The sequence below is a fragment of the Phocoena phocoena genome, chromosome 12, assembly GCF_963924675.1.
Source record: "Phocoena phocoena chromosome 12, mPhoPho1.1, whole genome shotgun sequence".
In the NCBI taxonomy this organism is placed as follows: Eukaryota; Metazoa; Chordata; class Mammalia; order Artiodactyla; family Phocoenidae; genus Phocoena; species Phocoena phocoena.
Genome location: NC_089230.1, coordinates 182,412 through 199,257, shown reverse-complemented (window position 1 = coordinate 199,257; position 16,846 = coordinate 182,412). Strand labels below are relative to the sequence as shown.

The window sequence follows — 16,846 nt, the reverse complement described above, 5'->3', positions numbered from 1 at the left end:
AACACATAATGGGAGGGGAGGAAAAAACAAAGTTCTCCTAAAAATTAGTTGAAGTAAATCCTTCCTTCCTGTGAGTTCTTAGTATCTGAAAAAGGTCAAGCATGTTTGTAGGAGATAGTGTTTTACATACAGACAGCTGAAGAAGAGGGGTTTAGGGTTTATTTTAGTGGCCCTCGTTAGTGTTTTGGAAAACAAATACTTTTCTAAAACTTTTATATTCCGTTTTTATATGTATTAAATTCTCTTAAGTCACTATTACTTTCTATCACTCAAGCCTATAATTTACCAAATAAGGCTTGAACACTGCAAAACATTTTTCTTATAAGTGGAATTGTATAGGGAGAGAAGTTGAAGGAGTATTTCCTTACTCTCTCAGTTGGTGAGTGATATACTCAGACCTAAAAAGGTGCTTATCACAAAAACAAATTAAGATGAATTGACATTTGGTTTTACAGCAAGAAGTATTTTTAAAGGATAGCCAAAACCGTCTCCCAGAAATGTTCTGCTATATATGTAATTTTCATCTCATAGGATCTTCCCAGAAATAATGTGGGAAGTGATTATGATAGCTCTCTTCCTCATTTGAATGATGGAGAATATTTGGTTATTCATTATTATGAGTTAATTTTAGAAACCACTCCATATAAGGTTTTAATAAGCTCTAGAAGTCATTCATTTATCAGAGAGACTGCTTCTGGGTCTTGTGAACCACAGGTTTGTGCGTGTGGCACACCCAGACTGCAGTTGGGACTCTGCTTCCAGAAGGAGCTGGGGACGGCACGTCTGCCATCACTAGGAAACTGGAAATGGGATCTTGAACTTTTGTTGCAGGTGGTTTAGATGAATTACTCTGTTCATGCTTATGTTAATAGTGATACAAGATGACAAGATTTTTATATAAATAGCTTTCTATATCCATGAGGAAAAATGCCAAGTGGTTTTAGACTAAATTGGAAAATGGACTAGCCAATTCCTGTCTCAGGTGTTTTTCATCCTCACCCTGACATGTGGGAGTAAAACCAGTGGACTCCTGCTGCTTGATCCTCACCTTGACAGGCCCCTTGTGCACGGGTGCAAGGTGTCCTTGCTGCCTGATTAAAGCCATCCTTTCCAGCCAGGCCAGTGGCGCTGCTAGAGCTGTTGCTTTAGGGGAGACCGTGTCTGATCCTTCTTGTTCTCCTGAGATGGTGCCATTAGGTTGGTATCATGGATGTTACATTTTCAGTGAGTCTCCCCATGTAGTGGCCAATGTAGAAAAAAAGACTTTTTCCTCTAACAGCACACATGATTTAACACTTGCTTTCTTAAATGGTGGAAATAAAAAATAAATCAGATGTTTTTTAACAAAGTGGAAAGGAGACAGAAGGGGAGCAGAAAAATTATAAAGATTACCTAAAAATTAGGTAAGAATTAAAAGGGGGAAAGAATTATAAATGACCAGCCAGGGAGCAGAAAAATTAATTTCATTACTGGTATATTTTATTCATGGAGCTCATTTACATGCATATATTCCATCCACATCCCCATCTTTATGTGTGTGTACATATACACACATCCAGATGTACTAGCTATATTATGTTTATAATTGTATAGGTATTACATTCCACTTATCTTACAATATGTCATGAAAGATGATGTTCCTGGTAACACAAGAAGGGTGTACTTTGAAATTTCGCTTCCTTTCCCCAGACGACCCTTACAGGATCCTTGCGTCCATGTGTGTTTGTCCATTCATCACACTTCACTTACGGATGTTCTGCATTTTGTGGTGTCTTGGACCACATAACAGGGAAGCATTTGAAATAGCTTTCTAGCTCTAGAACTGGAGATTCTTCTTTAGACAAAGTGTAGATGATTTCTTTTTTCTTCACAGAGCCATTTTTTAGTCATAATAAGCATATCCTTATTTTACAAACCTAGGAAAGCTGATTGCACGTATCTAATTGGTAATTTGTGTGTCTGTTGGGGTGGCCAAAAGTTCATTCTTTTATTCCTTAAGGTGGCTCTAGTAGCACTTAGTTATCTTTAACTTCATTCAAAACAGTTTTGTTAGATTGTATGTGACAGCTGTCATATCAGCATACGTTTAATAAAAGACTTACCAAAATTGGTGAATTTTTGTGTAGCCATTTTAACATTGAAGATGGAAGAAAAAAAGCAACATTTTTGGCTTATTTTGCTTTATTATTTCAAGATAGGTAAAAATGTAACCGAAATGCAAAAAAAGATTTGTGCGGTGTATGGAAAAGGTGCTGTGACTGATCGAATGTGTCAAAAGTGGTTTGCGAAGTTTCATGCTGGAGATTTCTCACTGGATGATGCGCCACGGTCGGGTAAACCAGTTGAAGTTGGTAGCGATAAAATCGAGACATTAACTGAGAACAGTCAACGTTATTCCATGCAGGAGACAGCCGACATGCTCAAAATATCCAAGTCAAGAGCTGAAAATGATTTGCACCAGCTGGTTATGTGGATGTTTGGGTTCCACATAAATTAAGCGAAAAAAACCTTCTTGACCGTATTTCCACATGTAATTCTCTACTGAAATGTAATGAAAACGTTCCGTTTTTAGAAGAGATTGTGACAGGTGATGAAAAGTGGTTACTGTACAATAATGTGGAATGGAAGAGATCGTGGGGCAAGCAAAATGAACCACCACCAACCATAGCAAATGCCAGTCTTCAACCAAAGAAGGTGATGTTGTGTATATGGTGGGATTGGAAGGAAGTCCTCTATTATGAGCTCCTTCCGGAAAACCAAACGATTAATTCCAACCAGTACTATTCCCAATTAAACCAACTGAAAGCAGCACTCGATGAAAAGCATCCAGAATTAGTCAACAGAAAATGCATAATCTTTCATCAGGATAACGCAAGGCTGCGTGTTTCTTTGATGACCAGGCAAAAACTGTTACAGCTTGGCTGGGAAGTTCTGATTCATCCTCTGTATTCACCAGACATTGCACCTTTGGATTTCCATTTATTTTGGTCTTTACAAAATTCTCTTAATGGAAAAAATTTCCATTCCCTGGAAGACTGTAAAAGGCACCTGGAACAGTTCTTTGCTCAAAAAGATAAAAAGTTTGGGGAAGATGGAATTATGAAGTTGCCCGAAAGATGGCAGAAGGTAGTGGAACAAAAGGGTGAATACATTGTTCAATAAAGTTCTTGGTGAAAATGAATAATGTGTCTTTCATTTTTTTTTTTTTTTTTTTTTTTTTTTTTTTTGCAGTACATGGGCCTCTCCCCTTGCGGAGCACAGGCTCCAGACGTGCAGGCTCAGTGGCCATGGTTCATGGGCCTAGCCGCTCTGCGGCATGTGGGATCTTCCCAGACCGGGGCACGAACCCGTGTCCCCTGCATCACCAGGCGGACTCTCAACCACTGCGCCACCAGGGAAGCCCGTGTCTTTCATTTTTACTTAAAAACTGAGGGCACTTTTTGGCCAACCCAATAGAATGATTTTTTTAAAGTGTTGTTCAAGAATCAGTGAGTAAACTTAGTATTTCTTGGCTATGTAAAGATGTTTGACTCACTAGAATCCTGCAGATCATCTTAGAAGACTATTTTATAAAATGAAATGAGGTGGAGTGGTATATTTTATGACAAGAAGGGGCTGTATTTGATTCCTTCCATCATTTGGTAAACAACTGTAGTGAAGTTTTCTTGTTTCAGCTCCTCTTAACATGTACTGTTGAAGGTTTCCATCTTGACACTTGTTAATACAGGTGAAAAAAGTGTTGTCACATCTTGGAGGTTTCTGTGGGTGGTAACTGGAGGTCACCAACCTGCTCTGTGGGTGAGAGCATGTGCTCCTCGTGAGGAGATGCTGTCAGGGCCCCAGCCTCTGAAGTCACCTCCCTGATGTTGTGGATTAGAATAAATGGATTTAAAGCCTCAGTCGTGTTTTTCTTCCATTTGTAAAGATAATTGGAAGCTTTGTCAACTAAATGTTACAAATACACATATGAGTCACAAGCCAGTGGTTGAATTTTGCACTGACTGCTTTTTATACCTAATTCACTATATTTTGAATGTATTAGGTAGAAGCAGTATAACACTGTCTTTTTGCAAGCATGAAATTAGCTCATCCATGGAAGTTTAGAGTTTAATATATTGAGATGTCAACTCATTCTAGTCTGTTTATAGCTGAATGAATTTTTTTACTTATTGTAAATAAGCTACTGAAGTTTATCCAACCAGAATAAAGATTCAGTTTGCATGTGAGTAGTCAGCGTTTTTTATTTTGTCTTTTTTTGGCCAGGGGTGCTCTTTCAAACAGAATGCTAAATAAATATTCATTTAAATCAGATTATGAATTAAAACCTTCATAAGTAAACTTGAGACACACAGTGTATGCAGGTTAATTTCTGGAAGTGTCACCTCTCTCGTTCTCAGAGTGCACACAAACCAGTTTTATGGTTTCTTACCCTAGAAATATGCAAGGAAAATAATCATAGGATAACTCTAAAACCCAACGATTACATTATTTCCGTATAGAAAGCACACAGAAATGCCATGGCTTAGAGTGTAGGAGTGTATTCATTCACTCGTGCATTTATAGCTGTAAAAGCACACTCCGGACCATTGCTTTGTTACTAGTGGGGCATCCAGCAGCCTCCACCCTGGGGTGGGTCCTCCCAGGCATCTCAGACAGTCTTCCAAGTTGTCATTCACAGAAATGACCACTTTCCTTGTCCATCTGCGTGCCCCTCCAGGGCTCGGTTGCTCCGAAAAGCCTTGAGACTTTCCCGGATTCAGGCAAAAACCTTTGCCAAGTGACAGAATTTGGTTTTTGAAGCTGATGTGTTTCAGAGGCAGTGTATTGTAGTTGGTGACCTACAGACCAGATCACCTGCTTAGATCTCTGGATTGTTCTTTGGAACATCTCAGCTGCCCATGGAACTCTGGGTAAAGTGTAAGGGCTACCCTTGATCTTTTCTGGCAGAGTTACACAATTTTCTCATATTGTGAAATATTTTTACTTTGCTATTTTCAACTATTTAAAAAATGTGAAAGTCATTAATAGTTTATGGGTTGTACAAAAACAGACAATGAGCTGGATTTTGCCCACAGGCTGCTATTTGCAGCCGGAAAAGCGTGTTTCTGAGAAGGAATAGCTGACCCTGTGATTCTCTTGGAATAATATTTCTATCTTAAAGACTAGTGCCGTTGTTTTTTTTTGTTTTTGCCAAAACAAAATTACCTTCATTTTCTTTCTTCCAAGGGAAAAGATGATTTAATAAATAATGAAAAAGTATTTTGAGGAGGAGAGAACACTTCAGCCATATCAGAAATGCAAGTGACTTTTGCTGGGCTGTTTCACTTCTGATGGTGGGAAATACACACCTGAGAATATTGAATGACATTGTGAGAAGCATAAACAGAAAAGGGGAAGAACTTCCTTTTTTGAGTCACTTAATTCTGATACCATTTGGTTAGTGAGTTTTGTTTTCTTAGTGAAGCTGTGGGATGGTTAGGTCCAGCTGTCCTTGCACTTGAGGATGCCTTACAGCCAGCCACAGGACCTACAGAAAGTCACAGCTGCTGCTCTTGGCAGGACCTGGCCTAGCCCAGGCCTGGCCCCTCTGGGCAGAAGGAGCAGGGCTGCTGTGTCTTCCTCCAGACTCATGCTGCCATTGATGGTGACTTGGGTAAATGAGTGAGAAGTTTTTCTTTTCTTTGATTTTAATAGTTTAAACATATATATGAAATGTAGGAATAAAACACAAATTTAGTAGAATTTTAATATTTTAGGAATTTCTGTTTAATAGTTCTAGGGATGTGCTTTCCAAAGCATGGGGCTCACAGGTGCCCTGCTTATCCTAGTCTCTAGTTTGTTCAGTGCAGACTCCCAGGTACTTTACCTAGCAAAGCAGAATTTCTGCATACAGACTCCAGGAAATGTATTTTTTACAATTTTGGCAGCTGGTTCTTTTGCACAATGAAGTTTGAAAACCACTAGTCTGGGGAAATAACAGCAAACTAACAGCAAATAGGTGGTGTTTCCACCAAGCACCCCATCGCAGCTGTGCTGTGTCTCACGCCCTAAGACAGTACAGCGAGCAACACGGGTAGGAAAAAACCCTCTTCCCCCACAATGTAGCCATTTAAAAAAAGAAGACTGGTTTCAGTGAAATACATATTTGCTGACCTTTTAGGGTTTCTGCTTGTTTAAACCAGGAAGTTCTGTGCATGTTTATTTCCAGTTGCTTTATACTTTAAAGCCCACGGGTATCGGGAAGGGAAGAAGTTAGTGCCCTTTATTCCTTTATTGTATTTCTGCAGACGCGTATTATAACCTGCTACTGCAAAGAATAACGGTAAATGGACTTTCCTCTAACTAGGGGGAACGCCTAGTTTGAAGCTACTGTGGCTGAGCCAAGAGGCAGGACTACAGGCCCAGCGCTTGGACACACTCCTGGCCTGTTTTGACCTTTCCTCCTCGCGAGAAGAGCTGCAGGTGGTCGAGAGCCCCTTTCAAGCGTTGTGCTGCCTCCTGATCTACCTCTTTGTGCAGGTAACCTCCTTTCCTGTCGAAGCTGCTGCTGTCACCCCTCACTCCTGGCCCTCGCCTTTCGTGGGGTGTGGTGCTCTGGGATGTAGCCGTGGGTTGGTTCCCTGCACCATCTCTGCCCAGTGTCTGTTCCATAAACTCCAGTCCTTCGAAATGCTCGGACTCAAGTGAGGGCGTACATTTGAGAAGCCCCGTCTGCTGCCGGACTAGAGGTGGGCTGCACCTGAGTGTGATGGAGACTTGAGGCGTCTGACCCGTGCAGGAGCCCTGTTGCACTTTGCTCACGCTTGCTGAGCTTTTTGGGCTCTGGACTGTTCCTGTGTCCCTATGTGGGTGGTGGTTCCTGTTGGTGGGGTTTCACGTAATGGTGAGAAGGTCCAGCGCTGCAGTCCGGCTGACCTGGCTAGAGTCACAGCTCTTCCCAGAAGCACAGAGCTACCAAGGGAGACTACTTGAACTTTCCTAAGTCATCTAACAAACGTTCGCTTTTCAACCTGCGAACGGGATCACACCTTCTTCGTGAGGCTACTGGCCAGGCATTCTGTAGAAGGCGAGAAGTGTCCTGCACAGGTGCCCAGAGGAAAGCCCACCAGGGTGGTTGTCGCTGTCAGCCACCCCCACCCGCGGAGCTGGGCCACGCACGGGGTGGAGAAGGCCACAGCCACGCGTGGGGAGGCGCCGCCAGCTCCTCGTTCGTGCGGTTTGTTAGTTTATGCAGGGAGCTTACAAGGGCCACTGAAAACATTCGCCTTTTATTAGTTTCCACGTGCATGATAACGTTGGGAGGCCTCAACAAAAGAAGGGCTTAAATACCTTCCATCTCCTGCTTCCCTTCCCCAGCTGAACTGTTTGTACAAGTCCTTTGCCATCAAGTGTCTGTTTCTTTAGCCATGTAGACCTTCTCACCAGCTTTCCTGATCCCCAGCAGCTGTCCCCTCCTCTGGTCTCTGTAGGTGATAGGTCTGCGTCTGCTTTGCCGTAACTATCAAGTTTTCATTTGTCTGGAATAGAAAATTATGTTTCTATTTTTCAAACCTGAATTCATTGTCTTTAAGAAACTTATGGTAGAATTACATTTCAGGGGACTCATATACTGCTTTTTCCTTTCTAAAAGTCCTCTGTCATTTTATAGCTAGTCCTGTATTTTGCATTTTGTACAAACGTGGTATATATAGTTAAATCACCCTTAGAGATTTTATTGCTTCTTTATTGGTTTCACATGCACCAGTATCAACTTTAGTTTTGAGTAGAATTTTCCTTTATTTGCACCAGACTCAGCAAAGTGTAAATCAATAAATGATGGCAGGGTTATTTAGTATTTAAATATAAAAATATATTTCTTTCTATATTTTTACTAAATGTACATGCATGTATTGTCAGTTAATATTTTCTGTCCATTGTTTATGAATCTACAGGTGGCTGAGGTGGACCCGTAGAGGGAATTGGGAAGTGGTAGATGACCAATAGCTGAGTTTTCTCCTTCAGAAAGATCAGTGGTTTTCTTCTCAGTACTCCTTGTGAACATACGGATAGTGATGCCATGTGTTAGCGCTCCTAGGACTACGTTTTGCATTATTTTTTTCCAGCAGTAGAGATAGGTCCTTGAACCCATTCACAGTCACGCAATACAGCTCTGCTTTCTTGTCAGCTGTGCAAGTGATCGTTAGTTATGAAAATCCACTTCCAACAGGAAAAAAATTCCAAATCACAGAACAGTCACTTTACATCTCACATTTATATAACCCTGAAGCAAGACAAGCATCAGGAAAACTTCTACTTTTACCTTCTTTACACTAGTAACTGCCCTTTCAGTGAACATCTCTTTAGTGTAAGTAAGTCAGCATGAGGTAGACTCAGTGTTGGTTTGACTTGCAAGGACACATTCAAATTGGAACTTTTTAAAACTAGAAAACAAATTGACACATCAGTGTTGTCCCTCAGATCAAAAGGTACTGTACTGTGTTATTATTCACGGGGATAACTTCTCTCAGGATTAATAAGACTAAAAAGGTAATTTTTTAAAAATACTGTACTTTTATATAGTTAAGCTTATATTAGATGTTTTGATGTGCCATACGGGTTAACTACATCCTGTTCAGTGTACAGAACCTGTAGAGAAACAAAACCCTCTCTTTTGTTCACTTGGATTCGTACCTACAAGTGAGCAGCATTTTTTATCAGAGGCTTTTCTGAGAAGCTTTCCTGGGAGTGTAAGTTTGCATCATAGAAACTTTACATGTTTTTTATAATCTATACTGGAGCAAATACTTTATAATAATAATATCCATTATGCAAAATTCTAAAAAATAGGTATTACTAAGACTTGCCTCCTCTAATATGTTATAGATTTGTTAATTACAAAGGTGGTGGCAGAGTATGAAATAGGTTAACTGAAAAAAATAGGACATGAAAGAGTTATTCCTTTCTCATAGGTAGTGTCTTAAAGTCAGCCTTCTGCAAAAGTTGCTAATGGCAAGAAGTAGAACTAACTGTATGCCAACAAACCTGTCTAAGCAGAGAGAGGTGAGGGTTTATGGGTTTAAAAAAAATACTTTCTGCTTGGTCTTGCTTCTGTGGATTGGGATCTTTTTTCTTGGTCACGAGTGCTGCACATTTGTAGATTTCTTGGTTTTTCCCTGAAATAATTACAGCTGTCATTTATACAAAGGCAACAACTATTTTGGAGTAAACATGGAAATGGATAGTGATGGGACCAGTGTGGCATTTGGTGACTGAGCCTTGTGACCCTGTGAGGAGGGTGCAGAGGTGTTGCCAATGGCCGGGCCTGGTGCCGTCTTTGATCTCCATCCCCTCCTCCTTTCCAGGGTCCGTCTCTTTCTCCATATCTCTGTCTCTCCTTGCTTCTCACTCACACTTTGGTTAGACTCTTTGATTCCACAAAGGATGGGAGGGGACTCATATCTGGGGAATCCTGGTTTCCTTTAAACTGGGATCTGAGGACACAGTTGATGTCTGGGGCTGGCAAGGGTGGGTGTTTATCCCAGCTCTGATCACTCTGGCTCAGGCCAGCTGTGGGTGCTGTCCGTCTGCAAACCCCTGAATTGTCAGTTCTGGAAATATGTGTCAAAACTTGATGACCTGTGTTGCTCCAAGACTTAGACTTGGTCATAGCTCAAGCTTTCCGCAGGCGCTCTGGAGCGTTCTGCCTTGCTAGTGAGTAACAGGCTCCCAGTCCAGCTTGGTCCTAGGTGTCGTGGAGATTTTCACACCAGGGACTGTGGGTGGTGGGAGAAAAGACCCTGCTCACCTCCACTGGCGTCTCTTCTGCTGCTCTGTGTGTGTGTGTATGAGTGTATGTGTGTATGTGCACATGCATGTGTCCCATGCCTATATTTGGTCCGAGCTGGTTTTCCTGGGGCTGACGCTGGCTCTCTCTCCCACGCAGGTGGACACCCTCTGTCTGGAGGATCTACATGCCTTCATTGCACAGGCCCTGTGCCTCGAAGGAAAGACCACCATGGAGCTTGCAGACTTGCAGGTACTGACTGTCACACCTCTAAGGATGGCCCGCCTGACCACACTTGCCAGCCTTCTTTACATTTGGTTGTTTTACAGGAACGTTCCCCATGACTTATTTATTTTGTAACTGGAAATTTTTACCTTCTGAACACCTTGACCCATTTGGCCCACCTCCTACCCCACCTCTGGCAACCACCAATCTGTTCTCTGTGTCTATCAGTTTGTTATTGTTTTTGTTTTGTTTTGTTTTAAGATTCCACATAGAAGTGAAATCCTATGTCATTTGTCTTCCTCTGATTTATTTCACTTAGCGTCATGCCCTCAATCCATGTTGTCACAAATGACGAGATTTCATTCTTTTTTTTACGGCTGAATAATATTCCATTGTGTGTGTGTATGTATGTGTGTGTGTGTAACAGTTTATCCATTGCACTCATTGGTGGACACTTACACTTAGGTTGTTTGCGTGTCTTGGCTGTTGTAAATAGTGCTGCCGTGAACATAGGGGTGCAGATCTCCTCGAGATAGTATTTTTATTTTTTTCTGATAAATACCCAGAAGTGGAATTACTGGATCATATAGTAGTTCTATTTTTAACTTTTAAGAGCCTCCATGCTGTTTTTCAGAGTGGCTGCACCAATTTACGTTCCCACCAATGGTGCATAAAGGTTCCCTTTTCTCCACACCCTCTCCAACATTTGTTATTTCTTGCTTTTTGATGATGGCCATTCTAACAGTTATGAGGTGATATCTCATTGTGCTTTTGATTTGCATTTCCCTGATGATTAGTGATGTTGAGCACCTTTTCATGTCCCTGTTGGCCATCTGTGTGTGTTCTTTGGAAAAATGTCTATTCAGATCTTCTGCCCATTTTTTAATCAGATTGTTTTGTGTTTTTGCTATTGAGTTGTATGAGTTATTTATATATTTTGAATATTAACCCCTTGTCAGATACATGATTTGCAAATGATTTCTCCCATTCAGTAGGTTCCCTTTTCATTTTGTTGATGGTTTCCTTTGCCGTGCAGAAGCTTTTTTTCCTTTTTTTTCGGTATAGTTGATGTACAATAGTATATGTTACAGGTATACAGCACAATGATTCACAGTTTTAAAGGTTATATTCCATTTATAGTTTTTATAGTTATTATAAAATATTGGCTTTATTCCCTGTGTTGTACAATATATCTGTGTAGCTTATTTTTTTATACATAGTAGTTTATATCTTTTAATCTGCAGAAGCATTTTAGTTTGCTGTATTCTCACTTGTTTATTTTTGCCTTTGCTGCCCGTGCTTTGGGTGTCAAATCCAAAAAAGTGATTGCCAAGACTGATGTCAAGGAGCTTACTGCCTGTGTTTTTTTCTAGTCGTTTTATTTTTTCTGCTCTTATGTTCAAGTCTTTAATCCATTTTGAGTTGATTTTTGTGTATGGTGTAGATACAGTTTCATTGTTTTGTATATGACTGTTCAGTTTTCCCAATATCACTTGTAGAGACTGTCCTTTCCCCATGGTATATCCTTGGCTCCTTTGTTGACCACTTATGCATGGATTATTTTCTGGGCTCTCTATTCTGTTCTGTTGATCTTTGTGTCTGTTTTTGTGACAGTACTGTTTTGTTTACTGTAGCTTTGAGATACAGTCGGAAGTCAGGGAGTGTTATGCCTCCAGCTTTGTTCTTTTTTCTCAAGATGGCTTTGGCTATTTGGGGTCTTTTGTTCCATACAAATTTTAGGAGTGTCCTATTTCTGTGAAAAATGCCATTGGTATTTTGATTGGATTGCATGGAATCTGTAGATTGCCTTGGGTAGTATGGTCATTTTAACAATATTCATTCTTCCAATCCATGAGCATGGTATATCTTTCCGTTTGTGGAAAGGTCCTTTTAAATGATATGTGTATTTACACGTTTATTAAAAATCCAGGTGATGGGGCTTCCCTGGTGGCGCAGTGGTTGAGAGTCCGCCTGCCGATGCAGGGGACCACGGGTTCGTGCCCCGGTCGGGGAAGATCCCACATACCACGGAGCGGCTGGGCCCGTGAGCCATGGCCGCTGAGCCTGCATGTCCGGAGCCTGTGCTCCGCAACGGGAGAGGCCGCAACAGTGAGAGGCCCGCGTACCACACACACACAAAAAAATCCAGGTGATTAGATTATATTTGTAAAGATTATATCACATTTTATATATATATATATATATATATATATATATATATATATATATATATATACTGTACACACATTCATTTACAGACGTAGAAGTCTGCTATATATGAAATCAAAGAATACAGGAACCCTTAATCTGCAGGAATATAAAAAAAGAAAGAAGAAAAACAGTATTACTTGGCACTAAAAAAAAAAAAGACAGGCTTTTTTATAAAGCAGGGAAGGCAGTGACCAAGGACACTGGTCTCCTGGGTGCTGAGAGCATGGTGGGGCCAGGCTGTCCATCTGTCAGTCAGTCTCCAGTCGCTACTCTGTCCTCTCTGAATGCTGGGTATGTACTTGCTAGTTTTCCTGTCAGCGTCATAACTGTCCATGTGTGCATTCAGCCTACAGCTCTAGAGGACAGAGTCTGCTCATGTGGTCCTTTCATACTTGGTTTGTACAGCCCATATGAACACACGTGTGTGCGTATAGATAGAGATGCAGGTGCATGGCTAGCAGGGAAAGTCAGTTAAGTAATATTCTGAATTGTATAGCAAATAAGTCCCCCGTCTTAAGCGACTTGAAAGGGGGAGGGTGGATTCTTAGATTCTTCTATCTGTATCATTTAAGACAGGGATGCCTCAGCCAGAGAAAAATCATGGGTAAGGTATCACATGTCATGATGTGTGAGTTCCTGTGGTCACTTGCCCCCGTCCTTTCCTGGTTCCTGCCCATGGGGCAGTGGTGGGAGGAGCCCTGGGCCTCAGGAACCCTGGCTCCTGCTGTGTCCTGTGAGCAGTACCTCTAACTTGGGCGCCCTGTGTGCCTGTCCAGGAATGTAAAAGGGGTGCACGTAGCTGCCTTGCTCACCCCCAGGGTTTCGTCAGACTTGGGCACGTGCCCAGAGTGTTGTGTAAAGTCCTCTATGAAGCTTACTGTCACTGAGCCTAGCAGAGCCCAGGCCTGGCGTCCCAGCCAGACTGCGTGCTCTCAGAGCCTCTTTGCTCCGCCCCAGGGTGCTCCGTGGTTTAAATTTGCTTCACTCTTTTCTTTTGGAATGAGCCAAAGAGACACTGGGGCTTTGTTTGCCTGTCAGTTCCTCTCTGCTGCATTGGGTCCCTGAAACCAACAAAACGATAAACCATCTCCTTTCAGGGGGAGGCCCCCAACTGCTGGAACATTCCAGGCTCACCTCTCCCACCCCCGGCGCTCGGGGAGACCTATCTGAGCCACCCTGAAGCCTAGCTTACAGGAGGTGGCTGGCATCTTTCCTGGCACTACCAGGGCTCCTTGGAAAGTTCTTGGTCTTTTTTTTTTTTTCCCTTGCGGTACGCGGGCCTCTCACTGTTGTGGCCTCTTCCGTTGTGGAGCACAGGCTCCGGACGCGCAGGCCCAGCAACCACGGCTCACGGGCCCAGCCGCCCCGCGGCACATGGGATCCTCCCGGACCGGGGCACGAACCCGCATCCCCTGCATCGGCAGGCGGACTCCCAACCACTGCGCCACCAGGGAAGCCCTCTTGGTCATTTTTGATTGGGAAATTAAAAGGAAAAGAAATAGGAGTTAATGGAAAGGAAAATTCTGTTCTGAAATTCGAGCTGTACCACATTAGCAAGGGGTCTGCTGTGAGCATAGCATCTCATCGCCCCGGTGAGGATGTTTCAAGATTTACTGGACACGTGACGACTGGGGCTGCTCCACGGCTGGACCCACTCTGCCTCCTATTGGGTACTGGTCGAAGGCCCAGTGCTCAGCACGGTTCGTATTGAAGGCAGTGCTGTGCCTTGGCGCTGAGTGCACGGGACCACAGGCAGTGCAGTCGGAGCCCTGCGTCTTGGGCTTAGACTCCAGAGTGTGTTGGAGCCACATTAAGAGGCCACAGCTCCTTTTCCACATGGGTTCCCCAGCGTCGTGTCATCCCCCCAGCAGCCATGCACCTCTCAGGTGGGGAGCAAACGCAGCGTGTGTGAAAAGCAGGTGTAGACGTCTTCATCGAGAGATCTCTACATAATATTGCCTTGGCTGGTAAATCCTCACTTTCTAAATCACTCTAAGTCCCATAGGCAAAAACCAAAATGCTTTGAGGACGTATTGAGATCACATTCTTAGAGGACATTAAAATAGTATGCTTTGCTGATTAACTCACTGGAACAGCCACAGAAGCACAGGATGGTGTAAAGTACACTCAGATTTGGAAAAACGCTTTCATTATTAGGCAGCTCAAAATTGGATGACTGAGTGAATAGTAGAAATAGAATCTATTGAAAGTTTTAGTAGACTTCTTAAAGTTGTTTTGTAAACATAGGAGATGAGTGCTCCAGACAGATTAAATTAGATGAATGGGTAGGAAACCTGGTTTCCATATTTTCCTTATTTTTATTCTCTCTGGTATGCTTACGACTTTCAAATGCTTATCCCAGGCAGGATATCGTTGAGTGACTTTGGGAGGGAAGAGAGGTAGTGAGAGGGCTCAGGGTGCCTGGAGCCCAGAGTTCAGAAGGCCTGGTGCCCAGCGGTGGCTGCAGTCCCAGTTTCGCGTGGTTTGTATCACAGTACAGGTCCTGGTACTCGGTCCAGAAGATGCGGTCTCTCCGGGTGAGCACGAGCGTTGTGAAGAGACCGTAAGGTGCACAGTGGGGAACACGGCTGACGAGCCCTTGAGGGAACTGGCCGTGAGGGCTGGTCATGCCTCCTCCCTGAGTCCATCTGCAGTGCTCAGACAGGTTCTCCGGGCGAGAGGAGCCCAGGGAGGATGGCTGTGCCCCTGGGAGGGGGCTGGGGGCCCTTGTTGAGTGAAGGCGTGTGGGTGTGAGGGCAGCGACGGAGCCGGCGGGACGCCTCCTTGAGAGTTGGGAGAGATCTCGGCCCGCCCTCCCGGGCCCGTAACAGTTCAGAAGGGTCGATCTCTCCCCCACCAGACACCTGGGGTGTGCGCTCTGGCAGGAGAGAGCGAGGGGGGGCCAAACCCAGCCCGCGCCCGCCCCCGCCCCCGACACAGCCAGGCTCAGTCGCTCACACATTGTCTGTGGACGCGTTCACATCACAGCTGCAAAACCGGGTGGTTGCGATAGATGCTCTCTGCCCTTCCCAGACAGCTGGCCAGCAGCCCTGGGCGTGAACCTGAGAGCTGGTTGGTGGGCACGGACGCTCAGGGTCAGAGGAGGGGTCCATGTGTACATTCCTGGCATAGTTCACAGCTGCCCAACTTTAGAATCTGAGCTATTCACATTTGGGTTTTCGTCCCTCTCCTGTTTTTGTCTTGAATCATAAGCAGATGTTACAACTTCTTACTGCTTCTTACTACAAACATTCAGGTATCAAGACTTCAGCACTCTGGCTTTGAAACTGTCTTCTAGCCTCTGTTCTCCCCTTTCCAGGCCGCTCATACCCCAGGGTAGATTAAAGATTTTGACGCTCAGAATCTGCACTTTTCCAAGTAGGCTGGCCTTCCAGGCCCTCTGATTCTGTCTGCCCTGGTACCTGTCTTGCAGTCCAGCCCCCGTGAAGCAGGCTCTCCACAGACCCCAGCTTTCCATGCCCACCAAGACCCAGCGCTCACCACCAAGGTGACTTCTTTCCTTCTGCAAATACCTGTAGTTACTCCTGGTTACCTGTACTTGCTGGTAACACATAAATACCTGTAGTTACTCCTGGTTACCTGTTTTTGGCAATTACACAGGTGCTGTGTGATCCCTCTTCCAGTGTTGCAGGATCTGCTTCAGAACCGTGTTCTTCCTTTTCTCAGCGTGGGTCTCTTACTGTAACGCTGCTCTTGGATACGTGTCCCCTTTTCTCATGTTGTTCAGACTGTTCTTAAACTCCTTGGCTTGTGGCTTCTTCAAGAGTGGGGACCCCGCTTTATTCATCTTTGTGTATTCTCTGGTACCTATGCTTCTGAGTAACTTAGCAGGTACTCAGCTAGTATTTGTTCAAATGAATTGAGATACATCCTTCCTGGGGCAGAGTAGGGAGCGGGCCGAGTGTTTATAACTTCCATGGAGCCCCTTGGTGTGTCGTATGTACTCAAATAATTGTCAGTTTGCTTAATGTTTGTATAAACCTCTGTGATGTTGGTAGATGTCCTTTTTATCTTCACGAATAAGAGCCTTTCACATAAAATGAAACGGACCTCAGACATAATTTCAGTTTCACCTTTCTTTTTCTACAGCAATGTGCTTTCTTTTACAAACCCCATCCCGTTGGTTGCGGTATATATCCCGGGGTTGAGCGGGTGGGCACCCCGCGAGACACTGTGCCAACTCGCTCTGCCAGTGGGGGCCGGGCTCCCCCGCCCCACTGCCCCCGTGCCTGCTCACCTCCCACATCAGCCGGGCAGCAAAGCTCTGACGCCTTGCACAGAGTTGCTTCCCCAGACCCCACCTGCCAGAGGCGGAGCTCGCTGGCTGCCTGGCAGTCGCCCTGTGGGCTCTGAGCTCCACTCGCCCGAGGCCCCTCCCCTTCCTGCCCCACGCCTGCCCCTTCCTCTTGCTCACTCTTCACACGTGGGGCACATCGGAGGTCTTTCAGGTTCTCCGGGGGTGAGGCTTTTGAAAGTCAGAGGTCGGAACTTGGCAGTTTTACCCTTTCCTGTCCCCATGTATTGATGGCACAAAGTCTTAGGTCACTGAAGGCCTTAAGGAAGAATGGGAAGAAGGGTGGAATTATGGTTAGAATTACCTTACTACATTTTTTTGTAAAGATTAGC

General features: G+C 44.0%; 1 protein-coding gene across 1 annotated transcript in view; it reads left to right on the top strand.

The window, feature by feature from the left end:
• FAM120B (family with sequence similarity 120 member B) overlaps nucleotides 1-16,846 on the top strand; it is a 52,866-nt gene that overhangs the window by 20,791 nt on the left and 15,229 nt on the right. The window contains exons 5-6 of the mRNA XM_065889022.1: nucleotides 6,347-6,519; nucleotides 9,923-10,015. Of these exons, the coding sequence (XP_065745094.1) occupies nucleotides 6,347-6,519; nucleotides 9,923-10,015 (266 nt within the window). The remainder of the gene's footprint in view (nucleotides 1-6,346; nucleotides 6,520-9,922; nucleotides 10,016-16,846) is intronic.